This window comes from Narcine bancroftii, chromosome 5 (genome assembly GCF_036971445.1).
Source record: "Narcine bancroftii isolate sNarBan1 chromosome 5, sNarBan1.hap1, whole genome shotgun sequence".
NCBI classification, from domain to species: domain Eukaryota; kingdom Metazoa; phylum Chordata; class Chondrichthyes; order Torpediniformes; family Narcinidae; genus Narcine; species Narcine bancroftii.
In genome coordinates this window covers 39,960,431-39,987,068 of record NC_091473.1, presented here as the reverse complement: position 1 = coordinate 39,987,068, position 26,638 = coordinate 39,960,431, and the positions used below count along the sequence as shown (strand labels likewise).

At 42.7% G+C, this 26,638-nt stretch overlaps 2 protein-coding genes across 6 annotated transcripts in view; one reads left to right on the top strand and one right to left on the bottom strand.

Moving 5' to 3' along the window:
- surf6 (surfeit 6) overlaps positions 1-1,258 on the bottom strand; it is an 86,094-nt gene extending 84,836 nt beyond the window's left edge. The window contains exon 1 of the mRNA XM_069937177.1: positions 937-1,258. The gene's annotated coding sequence lies outside the window, so the exon portion shown is untranslated. The remainder of the gene's footprint in view (positions 1-936) is intronic.
- Positions 1-26,638, top strand: part of klhdc8b (kelch domain containing 8B) — a 133,526-nt gene that overhangs the window by 31,517 nt on the left and 75,371 nt on the right. For all 5 annotated transcript variants that reach the window (XM_069937171.1, XM_069937173.1, XM_069937172.1 and 2 more), the window contains 2 exons: positions 12,303-12,467; positions 14,402-14,626. In XM_069937171.1, the coding sequence (XP_069793272.1) occupies positions 12,303-12,467; positions 14,402-14,626 (390 nt within the window). The remainder of the gene's footprint in view (positions 1-12,302; positions 12,468-14,401; positions 14,627-26,638) is intronic.

Genomic DNA, 26,638 nt, shown 5'->3' with positions numbered 1-26,638 from the left:
CTTGCTATATCATATGAAAATGATGGAAATAAGGAAAAAGTAATGAATTTGTTTTGAGTACTTTTACAATGCTTGGGGCATGCACAGTGGGTGCATGATTGGACTCTTTGAAGAGTTTCCTGGTGCCGCACTGAGTAGGGTAGCTAAAGCCAAGGCCAGAATGGCAGAAGATGCCACCAATAGTTTAATACCCATCATGGTGCTGGAAGCCAGCAGTTCCACCAAGATCCCCAGTTAAGTCCTGGTATAAATGCTGGTATTGGATTGAAACAACTGTCCCTAACTTGGCTTCTTAAAAGTCAATTAATTTGCTCTTGATAGCTTGAATTAGCTTTTTTAAATTAATGAGAACTCCCATCTTCATTAAGTGAACAGTTAAGACATCCAAATAGCAGTGAACTTGGTTGATTCATGTGAGTTTTGACCTTATTCTACCAAAGTTTTGTGTGTGACTTGTGTGTGTAAAACCAATTTGATGGGTCCCAAGAGCAACAAATCTGAATATGGGCTGGTTAAACAGTAGATTTTATTTCCACATGTAGGGGAGTGGCAACATGGGTAAAATACACACTCTCATAGGAATAAAGTACACACTCACAACACCTCACAGATAGAAAGCTGTACAATCAAGTTACAACATACGATGCCTGCCACGTACCTGTCTCTTGCAGGCATGACTTTTATCAAAGCTAAAGTAGGAACAAGTAATTTCTAGACACCCAATACTACAGCTTCTAACCCTTCGTCTATGCCCACCTTATCAACAAATCTCCTGCTTTGTCCATGGACCCAACCTGGAGTGGAGCTAGGGTTCATCCCAGAAGAGAAGAGAAAAATGGCTCATATGTGGTGGGCTTTATTGTACCATCATCTGGAGAGTCCAGCTGAGGTATCAATGAGGGAATTAAAGGTGACAATGACTAAGTGTGTGCTGACCTGTGGGCAAGGCTTGATCTTCATTTGCAGGTGAGGTGACTTCCAACTAGGTTCCAGATGGAGAGATCCATGATTCTCTGCAATCCACACTACAATGACACAAGTTGAAACTGATTCTCAAGATATTAAAAGCAAGAATGAAGCGGGTGCTGAAGGCAATGAACATTCCAGATTATATAGAGCACTTCCATGAAGAAGTTCCAACCAGTGTTCATGTTTTCAATGGTTCCATGTTTTGAGCTTTTTTCATGCTCCTGAATAAAGTTGTTGCAGGACTTGGAGGGTTAATGTTTCTTCCCTGGATGAATGCAATCCTGAGTGGGACAAACTTCACAAACACAGCTGCAGGGTTAAGGGGCAGAATATTTGTTTGTTTATTTAAACGAGATAATTATGTCATCAGGTTGTCAAGGCGTTTCCAGGGAAACAACATATTTGCAAAGGACAGTAAAAATACAATAATTAAAACCAAGATTCAAGTACTCCTTTGAAAGGAGTTACAATGATAATCATGCAATACAGATTGAATGTTTAAAAAATTCAGCAAGATCAGAGGTGAACAAATTCTAGTGCTTCTCCCTCAGTGATGCCCCATTTGTAAATGTGGTGGTAGCACTCTGTGGAAGAATAATGACCAATGTTTTCACTCATTTTACTACACATCATGTAGTGCGCCTGGTCATTTTTCAACCTACGATAACACAATCAATTATCCAGTTGAAAAATATCATACATAAAAGAATAATCTGGGAGAAGACAAGAAGTTGCTATCACCCCAAAATTAGATCCAATTCTGGCATCTCAGTGCAGTCCCCATTATTTATTCTCTCAGAAAGTGTTGGCAGCATTTTGCCAAATGAACCTGAAAGTTCAGAATAAAACCCGAAGGGCTCTCACAGAACTATGAGAATATCAATACTTAAGGGAGGTGGATGTAATTATGAGGGGCATAGATAGGATGGACAGCCAGCACCTTCTTTCCTGGGGTGATGATAGCAAACCCCTGAGGACAACTGTTTAAGGTGAGTGGAGGAACGTTCGGGGGAGATGTCAGAGGTAAGTTGTATCTTTTGTTCGTGACTGACCCATGAGTCGAAACTGAAATTTATTGCACTGAACCACTAGGCAACATCAGCTGACCTTTGTGATACCTACTGTAACAACTGCTTACTATTCTATTCATTTTGGTTACCCATGTAATTCATAATCTTGTAAATGGAAGCAAGCAAGCAAAGATAGAGAAATTTGAGTTTGACCACTTAGCATGAAAGAAGGGATCAATATCCCACACAAAGCACATTCTGTACATGAAGAATAAGAAGGCCTTATGTTTTGTATTTCTCACTTGACATTGCAAAAACACAGGAAGTTACAATAATTCAAAGTTCAGATTTATTGTCAGAGCACACAGATGACATTACATACAACACTGAGATTCTTTTCCCTGCGGGCCAGGCAGAATTTTTACTTAACGGTAGTGCAAAAAAAACTGTACTCAAGAAAAGATACGTGTACAATGAGGGGGAGAGTTTTACCTGTGATGTACTGGGCTGTGTCCACTACCTTTAGCAGGGCTTTCTGCTCAGATGTATTGGTGCTCCCTTACCAGGCCACAATGCACCCGGTCAGCACACTTTCCCTGACACATCTGTAAGCTTTTGCCAAGGTTTTCAATGTTGTTAGGAATTAAAGTACCTTTAAAGAAATTGCTCGAGACAAAAATTGAGAACAAAGAACATTTATTACTACAACAATGCAAAGTTGGGTGCTTCCCCTTACCCTGGGAATACACACACACACTGGGGCTCACCCAACTTTTATACAGTTGATTTCAGTGTAGGAATACCCTCCCCCTTACATTCTTCTGCCTCCTGCTGGAGAGGTTTGGCATTAGGCAATCCTGCCTGCCTACGTGCAATTTCAGTATACTTGGAGAACCAGGGGGGGTTATCCTGTCGGTGTCCCTTCATGTCATTGTCCTTATTCACACCTTCCTGATTCTCGGGGCTACAGTCTCTTGATATGCAGAGTTGACTCATTCTATCTAGGGTTGGCTAATTTCATATGTATAAATCTGTGTATGGTTAGCTAATTAGAAATGTATGACTTGGTACTTCTGTCCAGGGCTAGGAGACCCTTATCTGATCCAGACTACCTCAACTTCCTACATTCTATTGTACCTTACCATTCCTTATCTTAGTCCTATGGTCTTGTCACAAAGGATAGAAGATTCTTATGTTAATCGTGCTGACTCTGCTTTCCTGCATCCTAAGCCCCAAACTTATCCTGTTTGAACTGGTTTCAGCCATTTTACTGATGAACTTTAGTTTCTTCCATGTTCATAATTTTAGGTCAATTTTCCCATCTCTCACAATCCTCACTTTTCTTTTAGATCAGTAATACTGATCTTTCACCATGATCAGTGTTACTGATCTTTGGTTACTAGTGTCAGTGTGACTGATCCCCCCCCCCCCCCCCTCCTCACTTTTCTTTTAGATCAGTAACACTGATCTTTCAAGTGTAAGGTGTAGTTTTACCCAGCTGGTCAATAACCGAATTGTAATGTCTGTGTAAAGTCTTTAGGTAGGGGAGCACCATGAAGGTCAGGGGAGTGAGTCCAGCTGCTTATTAGGGTTTGGAGTATCAGGCTCCAGTTCTCAGTAAAGAGTCTAGTCCATCCCATACGTTGAAATATTGAAGCAGTGTCTTTGAAGCACACGACCTTTGTAAGTGTTGTCCCGACGAAGTCTCTGAGAAGCGCTGCCTTCAGCAGCGAACGAGTAGCAGTCTATGAGAAGCGCTGCCTTCAGCAGCGAACGAGTAGCAGTAGTCAGGCGGTTCCGTTTGATTGTGGCTCGTATCTGATGTCCTCTTCAGCCCCGAACCCTAGGGCCACCGATCTCCGAAGGCTGTTTGGAGCCTGATATTAAAGTGTCAAGCAGCTCACGTTGTTGGAAACTGGTGCTCCCTTTCATGGGGTGATGAAAAGTGACCAAGCAGGGGGGATTGTTTCTTGTGATTTAACTGTGTGTTGCAGCTTGTCTGCTAACATTAGCATATATATCATTGAACTTGTGAGTTGCAGCCTGTCTGTGTACATTAGCATATGTATTAACTCTCTCTCTCTCTGTTACATGTACAATGCTGACTACCATTCTGTCTGTCTTTGTCCCACCATGTCCTTTGTGCTATCGCTTCAAAACTCCTGTCTTTAATACCTGTGTAGGCTATGATACAAATTAGATGTACTCCACTAAAGCTGTTTAATTCCCCTGGTCCGTATTGGGATCCCTTATATCCCATTATGACTATACATTAAATCTATGCCCTGTCTACATTCTAAAGGAGCTGAATTGTAACCTCTGCTGCCCCTATTCCAGGGGGGCTTAAAACATTAACGAACAATATTCCAAAGAAATTAGTAAACAACAATGAACAATACATGTAAAGCTCATTAAAAACAGCACTAAAATACAATAAGAACTGAATAAAGCACAATAAATGTAAAGCTCATTGAAAACTGCAATAAAATACAATAAGAACTGAATAAAACACAATAAATGTAAAGCTCATTGAAAACTGCAATAAAATACAATAAGAACTGAATAAAACCACAATAAATGTCAAGCTCATTGAAAACTGCAATAAAATACAACAATAACTGAATAATCAAAAGACAAGTAAAATACAACAATAACTGAATAAACCATTAAAGAAACGAAAAAAAATGTTAAATTACGGCACTTTGTAACAATCTGACTTTCCTTTGTGTTAGTGTAAAAATTGTAAAATGAAACACAAACCATATTTGCATGGGTTTTGAATATGTTAGACCTTATTAAAATGCAGTTGGAGCTGCTTGTCTGTATGGGGCACAACCCTCCAATTTGTTAGAGTGAGTACATAACAGACATTGCAGCACAAGAGCCCCTGCAAGAGAACTTGAAACATATTCAACCTTTAGTTCTGCCTTAAGTAAAATGCCTTGTGCCACAGCTCACAGGAGCTGGCCTTATTTAAAACAGTCTGTAAAACAGGCACCAAAAAAAAGTTAAAAGATGTTCTTATGAAGATTGCACACACAATAATTTAAGTACAGGCTAGTTTCTATTATATTCCACTTAAAAGTTCTGCTGCATGAATCCTGGAGCTTGTGGAGTCATTATTGAATCAAGAAATATTGGTACCATGCCAATCTCATTCTAACATGCCAATTTCTCCAGTCCTTAAGTCAAGATGTACTGAATAGCATCTGGTACAAGATCTGTGAGTTCTTAATGATATTATTATTCTTATGCACCCAATTGTTCTGAACTATGCCACCAATTTAAATCATATTCCACCTATTGCAGTACTCACACACCACCATAGACCAGTTCGCAGGTTTATTTCTCCATTAAGCTGAATCCAGTTGCGCAGGATTTACCTCCGTGATTATTTACAATGTAACTTCCGCACTACCGGATTTAAATATAAACCTGATGAATGGGGGAAAGTTATCATGAATTAAATAACAGCGGCAATACAGAGAAATTGTGCTGAGGCATTAATTTCACTCCGGAGGAAAATGCACCAGAGAAATGAATGATTAAACTTATAGGAATCCCCATAGGAATCCCCAGAGGTATCTTTATTCTCCAGAGGTGGGTGATCTTTAAACTCACGGACCTTGACTGCTGAATGTGTAGAAGAAATGTATTAAATGTGTTGATAGGGCTCCATACCTCTAACTGCAAGACAAGAGCCTGAAGCCTCAATTTCAAGTGCCACAGTGCACTTAAAGGGACATGCACACTCCCCCTTCAACTGGCTGATCCAGCCACTTTACACATCAGATCCTTTCTTTATCTCACATACACTTAAAGTTAAGATGTATAGAACTCACCCTATTTGCGCAAACATTTCTCCCTGCAAATGTTATAACATCACTATTCTCAGGTAGTCCCTGTGCAAAATCACATTTGAATACAATTTATTTCATAAATTGGAATTAACTGGTAGTTAAATTCGCTAATTCTTCAGTATTGAAAAATGATCCTTTATGACATTTAAATTTTAGCATGAATTTTAATCAATATTGGTCAGTGACTGAAGTGGGAAGTCGTGATTTATGAAATTATCTCTGGTCTCTACTCTCCCACTCCCTGCACTTCTCCCAACATTCAGGAGCTGGCACACAGTCCCTGCCTTTTCCATGTTACTCATCTACTATTACTTTAACTGCTTGCATCAAAATGTTAGCCTTTGCTTTCTGCTTATCCTCAGATGTCTGGACAAATGCTTTTTGTGTGATCTGTAGAAGCTGGGTTATTCCCTGCTCATGCCAATTTTCTGTCTTTTGTAATTTTCTCTTAATGTCTGGGGCTGAGTTGGTAACAAAACCTGTTAGTACCAATTGTTCCCCTGCTGGGGATTCTATGTCGAGACCCCCATATTGTATATATATATGGTCCCAAAAATTGGTCTAACTGTTCAGCACATCCCTGGGGATCTTCTATCAGGGAGGTCAGTTCTTTCTTAAAGTTACACACTTCAGTACTGGTCAGGGGCACATTTACGAAACCGAGACCCTCTCCCATGGGAACTTCCCGCAGTGGTCTCATCCAATTGGTTTCTGGCTTATTAGGTCTGGGTTCCTGCTCCCTGGGAAATGAATCAAAGGGTTCTGCCCTTTCTTCCTGAAGAGTCTCACGCTGTTCTGAATTAAAGTTACCTCTCTCTCCTGCCAACAGAGGTGGTAATCGAGTGCTTTGTGAGCAAGTTATCATACCACTCCTGCTCTCTTCTCTCTTCTCTAGTGGTGGGGGAGGTGGGGAAGGTGCAGAAGGGTAGGTCATAGGAGGGGAAGGAAAGATAGGAGCCGGCATAGGAGGAACATAGGGTGCAGGGAGGGAATGTAACACATCCCAACCCTGTGATTCAGGGACAAGAGGTTCCTCCTCTCTCTTATCCCTGGATTCTTTCTCATTCAAAACCAGCTGTTCAATGGATCCCTTGAGCCAGCAGGCTGCATATTCCCTGCTCTCAACATTGTCTGGCTGGTTTTGATAGAGCCATAAGTTCAAAGCTTCACACATCCATTCATCCTCGGATCCGAATTTTGGCCAGTACACGGAGCTCCCTTTAACCGGGTATCCCACCCATTCATTACAACAATACCTGACCGTCGTCAGTTTGTCTTTACCGCGGGTCTTTCCTGTGCCCCACTCAGATAACATCATCCCAAGCGGGCTGTACGTAGCTATCTGGTGGTCACGTCCTGTGTCAGGACTCTCATCTCTACTGCCCGCTATTCCCATACTTAGGAACAAGTAAAATACTCTTACCGAGTTCTGGCAGTACTGCTCTAGCGCGCGTCCTTCCGCCGTTTGTTCTCAATGCCTCTTCTCGGATATCACTCGCTTCTTCCACTGACCAGCCACCCGTCGCCCGTGAGTCCAGCTGAATCAGCCGGGGTGCACCTACTCTCGTCGTCGGGGTACTCTGTCAGTGGAGGGAGTGTGATCCCGGACGAGCCCCCATTTGTTAGGAATTAAAGTACCTTTAAAGAAATTGCTCGAGACAAAAATTGAGAACAAAGAACATTTATTACTACAACAATGCAAAGTTGGGTGCTTCCCCTTACCCTGGGAATACACACACACACTGGGGCTCACCCAACTTTTATACAGTTGATTTCAGTGTAGGAATACCCTCCCCCTTACATTCTTCTGCCTCCTGCTGGAGAGGTTTGGCATTAGGCAATCCTGCCTGCCTACGTGCAATTTCAGTATACTTGGAGAACCAGGGGGGGTTATCCTGTCGGTGTCCCTTCATGTCATTGTCCTTATTCACACCTTCCTGATTCTCGGGGCTACAGTCTCTTGATATGCAGAGTTGACTCATTCTATCTAGGGTTGGCTAATTTCATATGTATAAATCTGTGTATGGTTAGCTAATTAGAAATGTATGACTTGGTACTTCTGTCCAGGGCTAGGAGACCCTTATCTGATCCAGACTACCTCAACTTCCTACATTCTATTGTACCTTACCATTCCTTATCTTAGTCCTATGGTCTTGTCACAAAGGATAGAAGATTCTTATGTTAATCGTGCTGACTCTGCTTTCCTGCATCCTAAGCCCCAAACTTATCCTGTTTGAACTGGTTTCAGCCATTTTACTGATGAACTTTAGTTTCTTCCATGTTCATAATTTTAGGTCAATTTTCCCATCTCTCACAATGTCATACCAAACCTTGGCAAACTCCTGATTAAGTAGAGGCGCTGATGTGTTTTCGTTATGTTGACATTCATGCGCTTGGTCCAGGAAAGGTCCTGCGAGATTGTGAGCCCCAAGAATTTAAATCTGCTCACCCTCTCCACCTCTAATTCCCCAATGTTTTCATCATTTAGCAACCAACTGTGGACGGAGAGAAATACAGAAACTGAAGTAGTCCATTGAGCCCCAAGATTCTGTATTGCCATTTGATGTTATCCTGGCTGATCTATATCTTCATCATATTTACTCACTCACCATGGTTTCATAACCTTTAATAGCCTACCTAAAAGAAGTCTAGAAATTTCTCTCACTCATTGTGCCAAAGTCCCAAGAAAAATGTGTAAGTTAAAAAAACAGCTTTGCATTTCAGGGTCATATTCCCAGTTCACAAGTAGTTTGGGAATGGGAAAGGAATTGAATGGCTTGATGTAATGGGTTTCAGTGTTCCATGTTAGAGTTTGTTCTGTACATTCAGATGGCAGATGCAATTGCAGGGTTTTGTAATGTGCTATCTTGTTCCTGGTTTAATGAAAAACTGTCAATATTCTTTAACTTCGTTAGCATACCTTGTTGATTGACTAGACTTCTATTTAGCTTTTTGAAAAATGCAGCTGTCTCTATTTTTGAATAAAATTCCAAAGTCTTTTTATATTTCTTTCCCTGAACACTGCTTCTGGAGTAAGTTGATGAAACTATCTGCATTCTTAACCTTTCATTCTTTTAATTCATTGTGAAGATGCCTTTTATCCCTTCCTGCTACAACCACTTTAACCTTTTTTCATATCTTCCATTAAGAGTCAAAAAAAAAATCAAATCATTACTCAGCTGCAAACCTTTCAGATGCTTATTCCTTAGTGACGGAATGCCAAATGCATTGATCCTGATTGCTACTGATTGAATCAGCCCTTGGTTTCACAGATATTAATATAATGGAGCTTGCCTAAAAATGGTGGAGAGGAAATTTTGGATGAAAAAAAAGTACATAATAAAAGGTTGAAGTGGCTGAGTATTTCTTTAGATCCGAGTCAAGAATAAATTCAGGAGGCACCTAGATAGAGGAAATATAAACATCAGCTGAGGGGTTAAAAGGCAGGGGGCATGGAAATTTAAATACTTGAGTAGGTGAGAGGAGAAATTAGGAAATTGAATTTATTTCCTCCAAGAGACTTTGAAACACCCCCCCCCCCCAAAAGGGGTAGAAGAGGCAGAAACTCTTGCAATGAGGCAAATAGTTTTTTTCTATGCCATAAATTTTCCACAAATCTATTCCTTTCAAGCCACCATGCTGATTAAGTGATTCTTTAGCTTGTAAGTAATCACCATCCCCTTGGGAAATAATGATGATTATATGCACATATTGAGGAATTGTGATTTCATGGAAAGAAAAATAAAATGAAAATCGTGTCTGTAGCTTGATTGGGAGCACCTTTGATTTGGGCGAAAGCAATATTAAATTAATTGGTTGATGTGTTTCTCTACTCATTTTTTGTGTACGGTGGGGTTACTTTGTTGAAATATGAGGATGTGTTTTCCCAGTGAAAATATCTATTTAATTAATTCACAGGATGTGGATGTTGCTTGCTCCACCCAGCATCTTTTCTCTTCTTTGCTGTCCCTTGAATCAAACAAATAACTAAAACAGGTCTGAGGACAGATAAGAGTTGAGCCTATAAGAATCAAGAAAAAACTACAGGTGCTGGCAATGCAAAATGAAAGTCTGGAAACACCCAATAGATCAAGAACTGTGTGCAGAAAGAAAAACAGAGTTAATGTTTCAACTTATTCAACATTTGCAACTTGTTTATTTTTTTTCCCTTTCAAGCTATGTGCAAGGGCCTTGGACCACATTTTGCTCATACCTTAATGAAGGGCTCAAGCTTGAAACATTCATGATGTATCTTCATCTTTGCCATTTAAAATACACTGTTTGAGCTACTGAGTTTCTCCAGCTTTGTGTTTTTACTTCAATCACGGTGTTTGCAGACTTTCATGTTTTCATTCACCTCTGTTTCTTTTTCCACAGATGTTGCTTGACCTGCTGAGATTTTCGAGAATTTTGTTTTCATTTAACAATTGATTGTATTGCTGGAGTAAGAGATAGACTAAAATATGACAATGTATTACCTTCCCTAAAGGATTTCAATTAACCAACTGATTGTTTACAACGATGCACTGGTTTGATATTCATCATTACTAACAATAGCTTTTCATTTCCAGATTTATTTAATGACTTGAAATTAAATTCACCAGTTGCTATGATGGCTTTCAAACTCTAACATGGATCAATAATCCAGGCCTCTGGATGGTAGTATAATAATGTGCACTGTTACATTCAGTCCCTTTATCGATTTTTAAAAAGTTTAAACATGCAGCACTGAAACAGGCACTTCCAGCCCACAAGCTAGTGCCACCTAAATACCCCAATTAACCTACAACCCCTGGACGTTTTGAGTGGTGGGAAGAAACCGGAGGAATCCCACACAGGTCATGGGGAGAACATACAAATTCCTTACAGACAGCTCTGGATTCAAACCCCACTGTAACAGCGGCGCGTTAACCGTGTCACTCTGTTACATCCAATGGGAGCCGTTGTGGTCTCCACCACATCGGAGAGACTGGACGTAGACTGGGAAATTGCTTCGCTGAGCACCTTCGTTCAGTCCATTGCAATAGTGAGGATCTCCCAGTGGCAACCCATTTCAATTTGCCACCCCATTCCCTTGCTGACATCCCTGACCATGGTCTCATGTACTGCCAGACTGAGACCACCCGTAAATTGGAGGAACAATACCTCATCTTCCGACTGGGCACCCTCCAACTGGATGGCATTAACTGTTTTTCATTAGCCACCTCCCATTCACTGTTTTTCCCTATCCCTCTTTCCTCCAGTTCTTTATTCACAAAGCCGCAGCCCTCTGCTGATCAATTCTCACCTTTCCTCTCCTGTCCTATCCAGGTCCAATTATTGCCATTTGCCTGTTCTCCTCCTCCCCCAGACTTTTTATTCAGGCAACTTCTTGCTTTTTGCCTAAACCTTAATGGAGGACTTAGGTCTGAAATATTACCTCCGATGGGCACTACGAGACCTGCTGAGTTCCTCCAGCATTTTTGTGTTTTTATACAAAGTTCCTCGTCCTTGGGACCTTGCAATACTATTAATTCTTTCGATTTATATTTCTTGAAATACAGTTGCACTAAAAAGGGAAAAGGTCACAACATCCTTTCATTGGGTTTGCTGGGTATACATAATTCATGATTTTATAATGTTACACTAGCATCATTAGTCAAAGAATATCATGTGCATTCTGTACTTTTCTTGACACTATTTGATTAAGCTAGTTTCTGCCTTTTTTTTACATTCTAAGTGAGAATTCTCCAGAAATTCCAGTGTAAGTGCACAGATGTTAGAATAATAAAAGAGGAAATGTGAAAATGCAAGAACGTTCAAAATGAAGTTGGATGTCACAAATGTAACACTAACATAGAAAGCTATCTTAGGCTGTAAGTAATGTGCCCGAGATACTGCTGGTCTGAAAGAAATTCCTGCAGAGAATCACGAGAGGGTTTGGCCAAGAAAATGGCACTAACCCAGCAGAATGCAAGCTCACATTCTTAAACATGCAAACGCTAAAATTATTATCAACAAGGAGTTAGAGACCTGAACAAAGACATAAATTGCAGTAAGTTAGTGCAGTGAAACTAAATTTGATAAATATTATAATATATTTACATCCTGACTTGTGAACTAACTGTTGATAAACACAAATCAATCTGGTATGGCAGCATTCAAGTTCAATGGCACCAGCCCAATCTTATTGGCATCAGCGCTTAATATAGAGCATTGCAATCATACGAGGTTCAATTCTAACCATTAAGTATCCAATTCTAATCATTTAACATTAAAAAATATATCTTGTGTGTTTATTGTTTCTTTTAATTTAATTCAATTAGTTTACCATTATACTTTTTCTTTTCATGTATCTGTTTGGTTGTTGCAAATAAGAATTTTGGCATGTTTGTTTATCGTACAATGTGTATGACATAAACTCATCATCACCATTTTGGTTTCAGTTGCTACACTACTGCTTTGATTATTATTTCTGTTTCAGATGACAGAGTATACGCTTTGGGAGGAATGGGTTGTGATGCAGCACCGCAAGCCCTTGTACGTGTCTATGACCCAGCCAGAGATCACTGGCAACATTTCCCACCGATGTTGACACCACAGTATGCAGCCTCTGCTTTCCTCAAGGGCAACAAAATTTTTGTTCTGGGTAAGCGAACACACTTCTGGCATGATGAGTCATCAATTGTTGTTGCTTTCCATCGACGTGTGTTCATTGTATTTTCAAGTTAGTTTACTGATGTTTATTTGGTTGTTGAAGGAGGGCACTGGGGGTTCTTTGGCTCAGGCTTACCTGTGTTGGAAGCTGGGGTTTTTCTGAGGCTGATTCACTTTATGCATTCTTATGGTTGATTACATGAAGATGGAGAACAAAAGAAATAAGGGCAGGAATAAACCCTTCAGCCCTTTGATTCAGCATCATCATGAACTGTTAAAAAATTAATAGCACTGATGGAAGGCATTCAGCTGATCACATCCACATTGGCCAAAATAGAGCCAGTCATCTAACCCCACACTTTCAGTCAACGTCTCTGCTATTACCCCTTATTGTCTGGAGTAGTGGAGTGTCCTCTGTGACAAGTGCCTCATTCCTCCCAACCCATCTTTTCTATGTCATTGCTCTTGCAATGCATGACCATTAGCTCTGCCCTTTTCACAGCAAGGAGAAAAACCCAACCAGTTTTGTCAACTGCTAAGTCAGCATTATGGCATATTTCTGATTCAGTCTGGTAGGTTCCCCTCAGACCTATGGTAGGAAGCCAAAGAAAATTTAAAGCATTCAACTTTGTTCAGCTTAACTGAGATGTGCACACAATTGGACAACATTTAAACGTTAGTATTTGGTTGAATAAAGAGGTAATGCCTGGGGCTTGTACCGCGAGGTCACCAGGATCAGAGATGCTCCATATTCACCTAGCTTCACATCTTCAGCACCACTTAACATTCATGTGACATTGATAACCCTTACATGGTTATGAGACTGATGACACCTGACATGAGGGTTGTTGAGGTTGTAGGAACCATAGAACGGTCCGGACTTTGGCCCATGTGTTTGTGCTGAGTATGCAGCTTGCACATCATCCATATCCCTTGATTCTCTGCATAGTTATGTATCTAACAGTCTCTTAAATGCCACTATTGTATCAACTTCTACCACTACTCTTGGAAGTCAGTTCCAGACACCTACATAAAGAAAATGACTAATCATTTATCGGACCTTGCTGACCGACACATGCCAATGCATATTGATAGAGGAGCCTTACTAGGTCTCCCTTAAATCATGTGGATCCAAAATTAATAGAAGTATTCCTTCCATCACCACCTCCCCATGTCACATGTAACAGATTGCAACAAGGCACTCCAATGTAAGTGCACAGAAGTTGGGTTCGTGAGCAGCAAACATTCAACATTAGGATTGATGCCATGAATGTGACACTCAATAGGCACCCAGTAACACAGAGATCCATTTAAATGCTGAAATCAATTTAGACATACATACAGCACCGCAGCAAGCCCTTTTTGCCCACGAGCATGTGCCACCTAATTACACCCAATTGATCTACAACCCCAGGTACGTTTTGAATTGAATGGTGGGAGAAAACTGGAGCCCCCAGAGGAAACCCACATCAACATGGAGAGAATGTACGAACTCCTTACAGACGTGGCAGGATTTGAACCCCAATCTTGATCGCAGGTGCTGTTGCAGTGTTGCGCTATCCACTACGCTAACCATGCCACCCCATTTCCATCATAATCCATCCTTGCTGATCAATCATACACTCGTATGAAATCAATACTGCGAAGTCCCTTTAATTACAAGGACTCATCTGCCTTTGGAAGTAAAGCAGCTGATCTAGGCCTGAAGCCTAAATTCCAGCAGTTCTGGAACCTCCATGTTTGTCCTGTATTTCACCCTTCAGGCCTCCCTATTGAACCCATCATGTACCTTGAGATCTTTGTGGAGGTTACTGAAATATAAAGCCATAACATTTCCCATAATGATTCTTTGACAGCATTCTGAACACTAAAATAAGGTCATCAAAACTTCATCCAGGAAATAATGACATACTGATATTTTGCTAGGGGGAAGACAGGGGAAACTACCAGTGACTGCTTTTGAGGCCTTGGACCTGGAGACAAAGAGCTGGACCAAATACCCAAGCATCCCCAGCCGCCGTGCATTTGCTAGCTGCGCCATGAGCGAAAAGTACTTCTACAGCATGGGAGGTCTCCAGCAGCCAGGCCCTCATAACTTCTACTCCCGGCCACACTTTGTCAACACTGTGGAAGAGTTTGACATGGAACAAGGCAAGTCAAATATTTCACCTTTTTGTTTATTTGCCACTTAATCTTTCTTGTGGATACTGTTGGGAGGAAGACAGACAATTCTACTGATGGCTTGAGTGAATGGAGGGAACGTGGAGGGATTCAGTGGGTCAGGCAGCATCCATGGAGAGAAATGTTTCAGGTCAGGACTCTTTATTGAGACTCCTCTCCATTCTATTGCCATCGATGCTGCCTGACTTACTGAGGCCCTCCTGGTTCTCTTGGTTCACTCAAAAATTCCACCAGCTGTGGTTTTTGTTTTTCTCCATTGATGGGTTGTTCAGCTCGCCACAATGTTCAACAGGCTTACCTCTTCCTGTAATAACTTTCATTTCTCTTATTAAAAAAAATTGTGATGATGCCAGAACTGCTGCCATGGCAGCTCTGCCTCTAGTGTGCACCCATAGAGAGTGGGCACTCTACGCTCCTCTGTAGGGTTCTACCGCTCAGCCCAACTACTGACTTTACAGCCTTTAATCTGCGTGTTAAATAAACCAACGGTGGTTTATTAAAATTCTGCAACTGCAGGGTCTGGGCCCAAGATGGTGGCACCTGTTCGAGGGCTGTTGACTTCAGGGAAACAGAGGATTGGTGCAGGGCACCATGAAATGGGGAGACTACCCCTTGCTTGAGAAGGAGAAGCAAAGGAGATGACTCAATGGGACGGTAACCATGGAGGCAGACCAGCGAGGGGCTCTGCGGCTGAAGAACACGCAGACGGTGGGTGACTCGAGGTGAGGAACCCACGCAGGCTGCGGGCTGCTGGCAACTGTGGTTAAGGAATTCTTACCAGGCTGTGGACTCAGACTCATGACTGGCTGAATGGGTACCAAGTATTGGAACCAAAATACGAGAGGGTGCAAAGAGCACTGAGGGCTTCATGATCACGTCAGAGGTTTGGATCTGGAGCTATGGTTTGGACTGAAAGCTGTGAGGCTGCAGGAGTGCTGGAGGAGAATCAATGGACACTCAGTGACTTGGTGAGGTGGGGGGGGGGTCTCTTTTGCTTCTCTTTCTCTGACTATAAGAGGCACTGGGTAATTTTTGCTGATGGTGAATCTTTGTCTGCTTTACTGTAGACTAAAGGAAATTTTGTGGAATATTACATTTTTTGTTTTATTACCTGTCAATAAAAGAAACTTGTGTCTTGCATTTGGATCATCTTGCTTTCATAATTTCTCCACGTTGTATCTTGGTCAATATGCTGGTGCCCTAACATAACATAGTGCAACAGAGGAAAAGCGAATATGGTACAATAATCCTGCTGCATACTTATTCTAAAAATAAATGACGGTGGCAAACAAGTGTTAGTGACAATCTTGAGATAGTGACCACCAATAATTTTATTTCATCTCTATGTGATTACATTCTGTATATTTCACAGGCTTTTACATCAACGTCATTAATTAGTCTGCTGCTCTTAAAGAGGCGGAAAAGTGCCACAGGTAATTTCAGTAATCAGCAAAAATAAATTTTTGGATATTCAAGATATCTGTGAATAATCATTGGAACATTTCTGGTGAGATGTTTCCTTGGTTACTTGTGTAGCAATATATCATTTAATTACATTTGGTACAAAAGAGAAAAAATAGAATATTAGAAGTAATTGGCAACATTTTTCTTTATTAATTCATAGGAGGAATAAGCCACTCAGCCCTTCGAGCCTATCTCACCATTCACAGTTGATCTGATCCTTAGCTCTTGTACCATCTCCCCATATTTGCATATTCCTATCCCACCCTCGAGCTAACTTGAATGGTATAGCCTACACAATTCTCCAGGGTATATAATTCCAGAGGTTCATCATGGCATTTCCCTTAGCAGGAAAGACATTTTTAGATACCTCTCTCTGCTCTTAATCCCTATCTCAGGCAAATAGAAATTTCTATCTACTTCAGTTTTCAACGTCCTGCCCATTATCCTGTATTTACCTCCCCTTGTTCAAGATTCTCCCACCAATAGAGGTATTTTGAATTCTACCGAAAAGGATATCATGCCCCTTCGGATTTTGCATTTCAATTGATTGACCTCTCCCCATCCCACATTCTTTTAAACTCAAAGAATACATGGCAAGTTATTGCAGCAGCTACCATGCAGAAGGACTTGGGAGTGCTTGTGCATGAATTACAAAAGATTGGTTTCCAGCAGGATATTAAAAAGACAAATGGAATTTTGGCCTTCATTGCAACTGTGTATGGCACTCCAGGCATGGTATGGTCTCACCAGTTCACTGTTCAACTCGGGGAATACTGGACCATTTTGAAACTCCAATGCCCTTTTCAATAAAGGCCAATATGCTATCGAAAGATGACTGCTAACATTTGATGATTCATCAGTTAGATCCATCAGCACTACCTGCATTTTAATCTCTCCCCATTAAGATAATACTTTCCTGGATTAAGTTCCATTTGCAAAGGTTGTACTCATTGTTCAACCAATAGATATCCTTTTGTAGAGACACAATATCCTCCTTGCAACCAGCCCTTTTGCATATTTCTAGATCATCAGAAAACTTTATAGTCTGTCTCCTTCTCCTGGTCCATACTACAAGTTGTAAATAATTGAGGGGAAAAACTAGTACTTATGGCATCCTACTCGTTATATCCTGTCAGCCTGATTAGCCCTGAATTAAGCAGACTAAATGAATGAATGGTTTTTATTGTCATATGTATTGAGATACAGTAAAAAGATTTGTTTTCTGTGTATCCAGGCAAGTCGACTCATGCAGCAAGTAGTACAATAATAGCAGACAGATAGAAAAAAAAGATAAATAGATAAACGAATAGATGAATAAACAAATAAATGGAAGCATCCTTAGGAACATTGAGGCACAGAGAGATCTTGGGGTGCAAGTCCATCAGTCCCCGAAAGGGCCAACACAAGTAGTAGTGGTAATGAAGGCAAATTTGAGACTTACCTTCATTGGTATTGATATCAAAGTCAGGAAGCTACATTGCAGCTGAGTCAAATGTTGGTTAGTTGATTTTTAAAAAAATATTTTATATTAAAGTTTTCATCCACAATGCAGTCAATTACAAGGTTGTAAATATATACATCAACTATTAATCATATAGGCACTACATTGTGTTCGATACCCCCTACTTTCTTTTTGGGAACTTTAGGGGGATATTTGAAGTATTATTTGCAATTCTGGTCATTCTTTGTAGGAAAGATGTTGATACCTTGGTGAGCGTGCAGAAAAAAATTCAACAGGGTGTTGCTTGGTTAGAATGGGTTAGAAAGGCAAGTTGGACAAATTTGGGTTGTTTTTTCTGGAGCAGGCTGAGGGAAACTTAATAGAAATTTATAAAATTATGAGAGGAATTGATCGGTAGATAGTCATCTCTCTTCCCATGGTGGAAATGTCAAACAATAGAGGGTGTAGCATTAAGGTGAGAGAAGGAAAGTTTAAAGGAGACATGAGGGGCAAGTTTATGCAGTGAGTGGCTGGTGCCAGAACGAGCACATAAGACAGGTTTAAAGATGGGGACGCTAATGGAGTCGCTGTAGTGGCGGCGATGCTACTAGTAGGGAGCAAGGGAGTGGAGATGCAGCGCTCCCGCGGGGTCCAGCTGCCCAGTCAACTGCTGTCAGCGACACACAGGCTTTGAATGTCCTGTTGAGGGAGCCGACAGTGGGTTTTAGTTGAAATCCCGTGACAGTGGGTCTGTGCCTAAGATGGCGGCACCTATTAATCAGCAGTAGCCATGAGCGGCTGCAGACTCCAGGGAAGCAGAGGACTGGACCAGGTGAAGATCATGCACCGTCTGAGAATGAGAAGTGGAAGAGATGACCTGTGGGGATTGTGGCCACAGCAGCAGACCAGTGAGGAGGCTCTGCAGCTGAGGGACCAATGCATGCGGTGGGCTGTTCATGACTCGAGGTGAGGAACCCATGAAAGCTCCAGGCTGCTGGAGATTTCTGTTAGGAGACTCGTGCCAGGCAGCGGACTGCTGGAGATTGGCTCAAACTGGCTGGAGGGGTGCCAGGTATTGGAACCAGGATGCCAGGAGGTGTCGAGAGTGCTGAAGGATTCCTGACCATGTCAGAGATTCGGATCTGGAGCTCAGGTTGCCAATGGTTTGGACTGGACTCTGTGTGGCTGTGGGGGCTGCGGAAGCACTGGAGGTGAATCAAAGGACACTGGGGGGTGGGATCTGTATTTTGCTTCTTTCCCTCTGACTGTAAGTGGTGCTTAAGCAATTCCTGCCAGTGGCAAATCTGTCTGCCTTGCAGCAAGCAAAAAAAAATTTCATGTAATATGACACTGTTTTATTACTATGACAATAAACTGAATCTTAAAGATAGTGATATCTTGGAGGCATTCAACAGACACATGAGCATGCAGAGAATAGAGGGACATAGTGTATTGGCAGATGGGCTTAGTTTAATTTGACATAATAGTCAGCAGAGAGATGATGGGCCAAAGGATCTGTTTCTGTGTTTTATTTTCCCAATTCCAATGCACTATTTCCAATCAAGAAAGGGATAAAAGCATAATTTCTCAACCATTTTCTGGCAAGCTAATTGCTGAAGCCAGTTCAGAAAAGAGTCAATGTTTATTCTTTATATTGAAGCTGGGTGACATAACTGGGACTTGAAATTAAGACGGCAGGGTGGAGCTCAGGCGAACCTGAAAAGGTGATGGGCAGAGGGAGCATGTTGGGGAAGCCGAAGCCAGGCTGGACAGCCTGAAAGGGCAACTCAATAACGAACGCGCAGCCGCATGGGGCTGATAGGAAGTGGACCGCGAAGTATGTGACAGTGTAAAGGCGGACGAGACTGCTCCACAGAGAGGGATAAGCGGGGAAGGGAGCAAGATGGTGGCGTGAGGCAAGAGTGAACCATGCTGGGCTCAGGTGGAGCGGGCAGCAAAGGGAGAAGAGAGAGGAAACACGATGGATGCGGCAAACAGGGAGCGGACCGGGCAGGGTGAAGTTGAAGTGAACGCGAGAGGGTGAGGACAGCGGGGCTGAGGTCAAGCGGACCTGGTAGGAACACGGCGGGGGGGTGGGGGCTAGAAGCAAAGCGGACCTGAAAGGGCGAAGGGCTCCAAGGGGAAAACCAATAAATGCACAACAGGAATTGGACGCAGAGGGGAGCTGGTTGGAGGTGGAGAAAGCTGACAAATGTGCCAACATGCAAGGTGACAAGACAGTGCGTGTGAATGCAGAGTGAGAGCGAAGCCCACATTGGGCTTGGGGGAGCGGTGGGAGAGGGAGAGAGAGCAAGGCAGGAGGCACCACCATGTGTGGATTTGGCAGAAATGCTACGGGCTCAGCTGGATGGAGCACATGTGGAGGGCAAATGTCGGGCAGAGTTAAAACGAACTAGAAAGGATAATGTCTAGGGGAGGGTGGGGAGATTAGAAGGGGGGAAGGGGGCAGCACGAACGAGGTTAGACAGCATGAAGGGGAAACTTAGCAACGATTGCGAACAGTACTTGTGTTGGGATGGCTGGGTTGGCAGATTTTGGGAAGAGCAGGAAATGTGCAGTAGTGCACTAGGGAGGGTGGAGCAAAAGCAAGCAGAGAGGTGAACGAGCAATCAGACTTTGTGGGGGAGGGGAGGAGTGATGGGCAGCATAATTGTGGTCCTGGCAACGTGATGTGGGCTCAGCTCAAATAGAATCCGTATTTATTGTCATGAATAAGTCACTAAATTCGGTATTTGGCGGCAGCATCATAGAGCAAACATTCATATAAACCACCTTACAACAATAAATTTAAGAAAGTGTCCCAAAAGTAAAGCAGTGTCTTTGGTTCATTGATTATTCTCTCACACTCCTGACCTGTACAAGGGGAAGAATCTGTCCTTGTGCCATTGAGTGCCCGTCTTTAGGCTCCTGTTCCTTTATCCTGATGGTAGTGGAGTGGAAAGGGCATGGCCTCGGTGGTGGGGGACTTTGAGGATAGAGGCTGCTCTTTAAAGCCTCTGCCTCATGTTGATGTTCTCGATAGAGTGAAGTCTGATCCCTGTGATGTTGCAGGCCGAGTTAACAACCCTCTGGAGTATTTTGTCCTGAGAGTTGGCGCCTCCATGTCAGGCAGTGATGCAACCAGCCAGAATATTCTCCACGTACACCTGTAGAAGTTTACAAGTGTCTTCAGTGGCATTCTGAATCTCCTCAAACACCTCAAAATGTATAGCCACTGGCGAGCTTTCTTTGTGATTGCATTAACGTGGAGGCTCCAGGACAGATCGTTGGAGATGTTGACACCCAGGAATTTGAAGTTCTTGACCCTCTCCACTACTGCACTCTTGATGAGGACTGGGTCATGTTCCCCTGACTTCCTACTGAAGTCTACAATCATCTCCTTGGTTTTGCTGATGTTGAGCGCAAGGTTGTTGTCATTACACCATTCAACGAGCTGATCTATCTCCCTCCTGTACAGTCCCACATTGCCGTTTGTGATTCTGCTGACAACTGTGGTGTCATCGTAAATTTATAGATGGCATTGGAATTGTGCCTGGGCACAATGATGGTTGTATAATGAGTGGAGCAATGGGTTAAGCACACATCCTGGAGATAACCACTGTGTAGGGGAGGTGAAGGGTCATCTTTCCATTCCAATAAAATTGTTCATTTAGCTATCAGCATGGCAAATGCTCAAACTTTCTCCATTATTGCAGACAGAGATATGGTTTATTGGTTTATTTTTGTTTGTTTGTTTTCTATTTTTATTTGGATTAATTTGGTAAAAATATGGGTTTGACATGGTTATCATAGATAAATTCAATAACTTGTTTCACATGTGGATCAAAGAACTGTCTAATATTGTTTCACCCATTTTATTTTTGTACTTGTATGTATATGAGAGGACATGATGTGTTTTCTTTAAAATGTTGACTTTAAGTTTATATGTTAAACTCAATAAAATATCTGAAAAAGAAAGAAAAGGGAAGTGGATGGAGTTCAACCAGACATCAGGGGCAGATCAGGGTAGGGGTGGAGGACCTCCCAGTGAGGTGAGGAGGGAATTGTCCTAGTGAGGTGGGGGGTTTCCTGGTGAGCTGGGGGGTCCTGGCAAGGTGGGGAGGATCCTGGCGAGGTGAGGAGGACCTAGCGATGTGGGGGCAGGAGTCCCTGCAAGGTGTGGGGTCCTGGCAAAGCGGGTGGGAGGGAGTCCGGCAAGGTGGGGGGACCTGGCAAGGTGTGGGCATATTCCCGTAAAGCAGTATTGAATTGGAAGTCTTGTTGACTGTACTTTTTTAACCTAACTGCAAGCTTTGTTCATTTAGTGGCAATTTATGGAAAGTGTATTTCACTTGTAAATTTCAGATATATCCTTTTGTCAGGTGGGGGGTATGGCAAGGTTGGGGGGGGGTTAGTTCCGGTGAGGTGGGGGGTCCTGGTGAGGTGTGGGGGTTCCTTGCGAGATGGGGGAGGGTCACGGCAAGGTGAGGCTTTCATGTCAAAGGTGGGGGTCATGGCGATGTGGGAGTGTTTCCTGGCAGGGTAGGGGGGTTTCTGGCAAAGTGGAGGTTTCCTGACAAGGTAGGAAGGGATGACCAGCCAGGTGAGGGGAGGATCCTGGCAAAGTTGGAAGATGGAGCGGGGTGGCAAGATAGGGGTTGGGGGGGGGGGCATGCCCTGGCGAAGTTGGGGGGGGTCCTTGTGAGATAGGAGGCATTTTTCGGTGAGGTGGGGGAAGGGTCCCAGGAAGGTTGCGGTGGAATCCTGCAGGCCCGAGGTGGAAGGGACGGGAAGGGAAATCGAAAAATAGGGTGCAGCTGTAGGAACCTAAAGGGGTGCTTGTCTCACAGCCCATGGAGGGTGAATCAGGAGTGGGGATGAACAGAGCAAAAGAACAACAGATCCAACGAGTGTGCATCATTAACTGGACGCAGAGAGAGGTGGTTGACTGGGAAAGGGGCTGCGAAATGTGTATTGATGCAAGGTGATGAGACAGTGCCCCAAGGTGAGGGGGAGGAGGAGCATGAATGGATTGAGATGGCAGTGGAAACTGAGTTGGACCCAGAGGTGGTGGGCAGCAGAGAGGAGGGAGATTCTACATGTTGATTCCGTGTGGACCTGGCAAACTGGGTGGGGATCTGACAGGGTGCAGCTCAAATAGACCTGCAAAGAAGGAAGCAGGTTGACGTTCATACAGATGGGTACAAGGGCAGCATAGACATGGTGGGTCGAAAGGCCAGTCAGTACTGTCCAACATCATGGCTCTTTGTCCAGCTCAGCTTCCAGAGGACTGAACATGGGTGTCTTGCCACTCCCCTGTTATTGTAACCCTTCCTCTGCTTCTTTCACCTCACATGAAAAGCAGACAGCTGTATGTTGTGGGAATACAGCAGCAATTGGCAAATTGCCAGAGTGGCTGTTCTAAAGTGATCAAACTCGTAAAGCAGTAGTGAATTGGAAGTCTTGTTGATGGTACTTTTTTAACCCAACTGCTGTTCATTTAGTGGCAATTTATGGAAAGTGTATTCTACTTAAATTTCACTTGTAAATTTCAGATATATCCTTTTGTCAGGTGATCCCTGACTTGCTTTGCCACAGTTTATCTGCTGGGATTAAAGATGATTTCTTCCCACTGCCTCTTTTTCCCAACCCCACCAGCTGTGCAAAAGGACATGAAAGTAATCACATCTGTATGGAACAGAAATTACACCAGAACCCCAAAGTATTTATTTAGGTTACGTTTAATCTCCTCTTCAAGAGTGAGGAGTGTATACAGATTGTCACACGTCATATTCAATTATTTTCTCGCCACTTTTCAGCAGTTCTGCCTCGAGATGCATTTACTTAATTGCATAGAACTATAGGTCATTCAATCATTTCAATGAAAATAAAAAGAGCTTTGAATTTATGAAGCCTTTTTCTTGTTTCTTTCCATGTGATTTCATGGAAAGATTACAAAACAGTTTACTTCCACCATAAATATAATCCAATTCTATCTGTAAATAATATCAATCACTTTATTGAAATCAAATTACAAAGGAAAAAAATGTACAATACAACAACCCATATTTTCCTTTTTCCAAATGTACTTAAGACTGTCATAGAATACAGAGAATAAGATAGTAAAATACAGGAACAGGGCCTCTGTCCCACAAAAGAGCCACTCCTAATGCTGAATTAAACTAATTCCATCTGCCTTCACATTGTCCATGGCCTCCCATTTCATGCATGTTCATGTGCATGTCTAAATGCCTCACGAACAGCAATATCACCTTCTACCATCTCCTCTCACAACATTCTCTTGGCCCTACCACTCCCTGTGTAAAAACAAACTTGACTTGCACATCTCCTTTAAACTTACCCCTTGCAGCTTAGAGCTATCCACTTCCATTTGGCATTTCCACTAGGGGAAAAAAGACTATCTATCCTCATCGTAATTTTGTAAAATTATTAAGTCTCTTCATAGTCTCCAACAATTCATGTTTGTCCAACCTCTGATAATAGCTAATACTCTCTAATCCAGGCAATATCTTGGTGAACCTCTTCTGTACCCAGTCCAAAGCCTCCGCGTCCTTTGTATAATATGGTGACTAGAATTGCTTCACACGTGACCTCACCAGTTTTATGAAGTTGTAGCTTGACTTCACTACTTTATGCTGGTCTATATACTTTGACAAATTCCTCACTATCTACAACATCACTAATTTTTTTTTGTCTGCAAAGTTACTCATCTGCCCACTTACATTTTTTGTCCAAATAATTTCTAGATATTACAAACAATAAAAGTCCCAGCGCTGATCCTTGCGGAACAACACTGGTCTACCTCAGTCAGAATAATGCTCCATCACTACTACTCTCTGGTCAGGCTTACTTTCAATCCAATCATTTCACAAAGCCACTGGATTTAAGACTGCTTCTTGAATACCTCATCTTAAGGAAAGGCAACAGTGTCTTGGAACAAGAAAATCATTGATAACATCGTTGATGACCCAAGTACTCCAGCTTGCTCTTATAACATTTTTCTGCTTTACCAGTTGCTTAATGTTATTGAGTAACCTTGGGGGGGAAAAAGTTCTTAAAAGTAAGTTGTATCATGATGCTCCTTGGCTTAATTTTGATTTTCAAAGGGCACATTAGGGTAGTTTTCCAAAAGGTATCATCGTGCTTCATCCTGCACCATGCCACAGGAAGTATAGCCAGCCAGGTTCATTCCATGTGTAGAGGAAGTGACTCTTGTTGAATTCCAGACTGTCCATAATATTATTTGCATTGCATTCACTGCTGGAGAGGAATTAATGGATGTTGGCTGAAGCATAAATTAGCAGTCAAAGAAAAATAAATACCCAATAAAGTGATAAAGCATGTGTTACTTGTTGAATATAATGGTATTCCTAACCAATACCAACATATTCCTACTCATATATTATCATGACTAGGTAGGAAGCAATTCAACTTATTGAGTCTATACTGGCACATTGTCTTCTTCTTTGGCTTGGCTTCACGGACGAAGATTTATGGAGGGGGTAAATGTCCACGTCAGCTGCAGGCTCGTTTGTGGCTGACAAGTCCGATGCGGGACAGGCAGACACGGTTGCAGCGGTTGCAGGGGAAAATTGGTGGGTTGGGGTTGGGTGTTGGGTTTTTCCTCCTTTGTCTTTTGTCAGTGAGGTGGGCTCTGCGGTCTTCTTCAAAGGAGGTTGCTGCCCGCCGAACTGTGAGGCGCCAAGATGCACGGTTTGAGGCGATATCAGCCCACTGGTGGTGGTCAATGTGGCAGGCACCAAGAGATTTCTTTAGGCAGTCCTTGTACCTCTTCTTTGGTGCACCTCTGACATGGTGGCCAGTGGAGAGCTCGCCATATAGCATGATCTTGGGAAGGCGATGGTCCTCCATTCTGGAGACGTGACCCACCCAGCGCAGCTGGATCTTCAGCAGCATGGACTCGATGCTGTCGGCCTCTGCTATCTCGAGTACTTCGACATTTGGGATGAAGGCGCTCCAATGAATGTTGAGGATGGAGCGGAGACAACGCTGGTGGAAGGGTTCTAGGAGCCGTAGGTGATGCTGGTAGAGGACCCATGATTCGGAGCCGAACAGGAGTGTGGGTATGACAACGGCTCTGTATACGCTTATCTTTGTGAGGTTTTTCAGTTGGTTGTTTTTCCAGACTCTTTTGTGTAGCCTTCCAAAGGCGCTATTTGCCTTGGCGAGTCTGTTGTCTATCTCGTTGTCGATCCTTGCATCTGATGAAATGGTGCAGCCGAGATAGGTAAACTGGTTGACCGTTTTGAGTTTTGTGTGCCCGATGGAGATGTGGGGGAGGCTGGTAGTCATGGTGGGGAGCTGGCTGATGAAGGACCTCAGTTTTCTTCAGGCTGACTTCCAGGCCAAACATTTTGGCAGTTTCCGCAAAACAGGACGTCAAGCGCTGAAGAGCTGGCTCTGAATGGGCAACTAAAGCGGCATCGTCTGCAAAGAGTAGTTCACTGACAAGTTTCTCTTGTGTCTTGGTGTGAGCTTGCAGGCGCCTCAGATTGAAGAGACTGCCATCCGTGTGGTACCGGATGTAAACAGCGTCTTCATTGTACATTCCCATTAAACCCACGCCTCCACTTAGTTCCCTGTAACTTATTCTCTCTCACTTGCCCATTAATGCCACCTTGATTCTCCTGAAGTACACGAACACTATGGAAATTTTGCAGGAACCTATTAACCTGCCAACGCTGGGAAGCAGGAGGAAACTGGAGTATTCCAAGGGAGGTCCATGTGGTCACAGGGAGAATGTGCAAACTCCATGCAGGTAGCATTACTCCTTGCTGCCAGGAAGATAAAAGGTTGTATTTCAGTGAATAGAATTTGATTTTAAAGTGGATCATCAAAGGATTTAACATGTGCATTTGCTCGTCTTTGATTTTTATATAAAGCGATGATTCATGCCATCACCGTTACTGCTTGTAGTTTGTTTACTTTTGTCCTGTTGCACAGAACAGAAAATTTTATTTCACAATCTGTCTGCATGGTTGAATGGATCACACATTTGTTCGGCAGAACTAAGAAGAATTTCACTGTGAGGATCA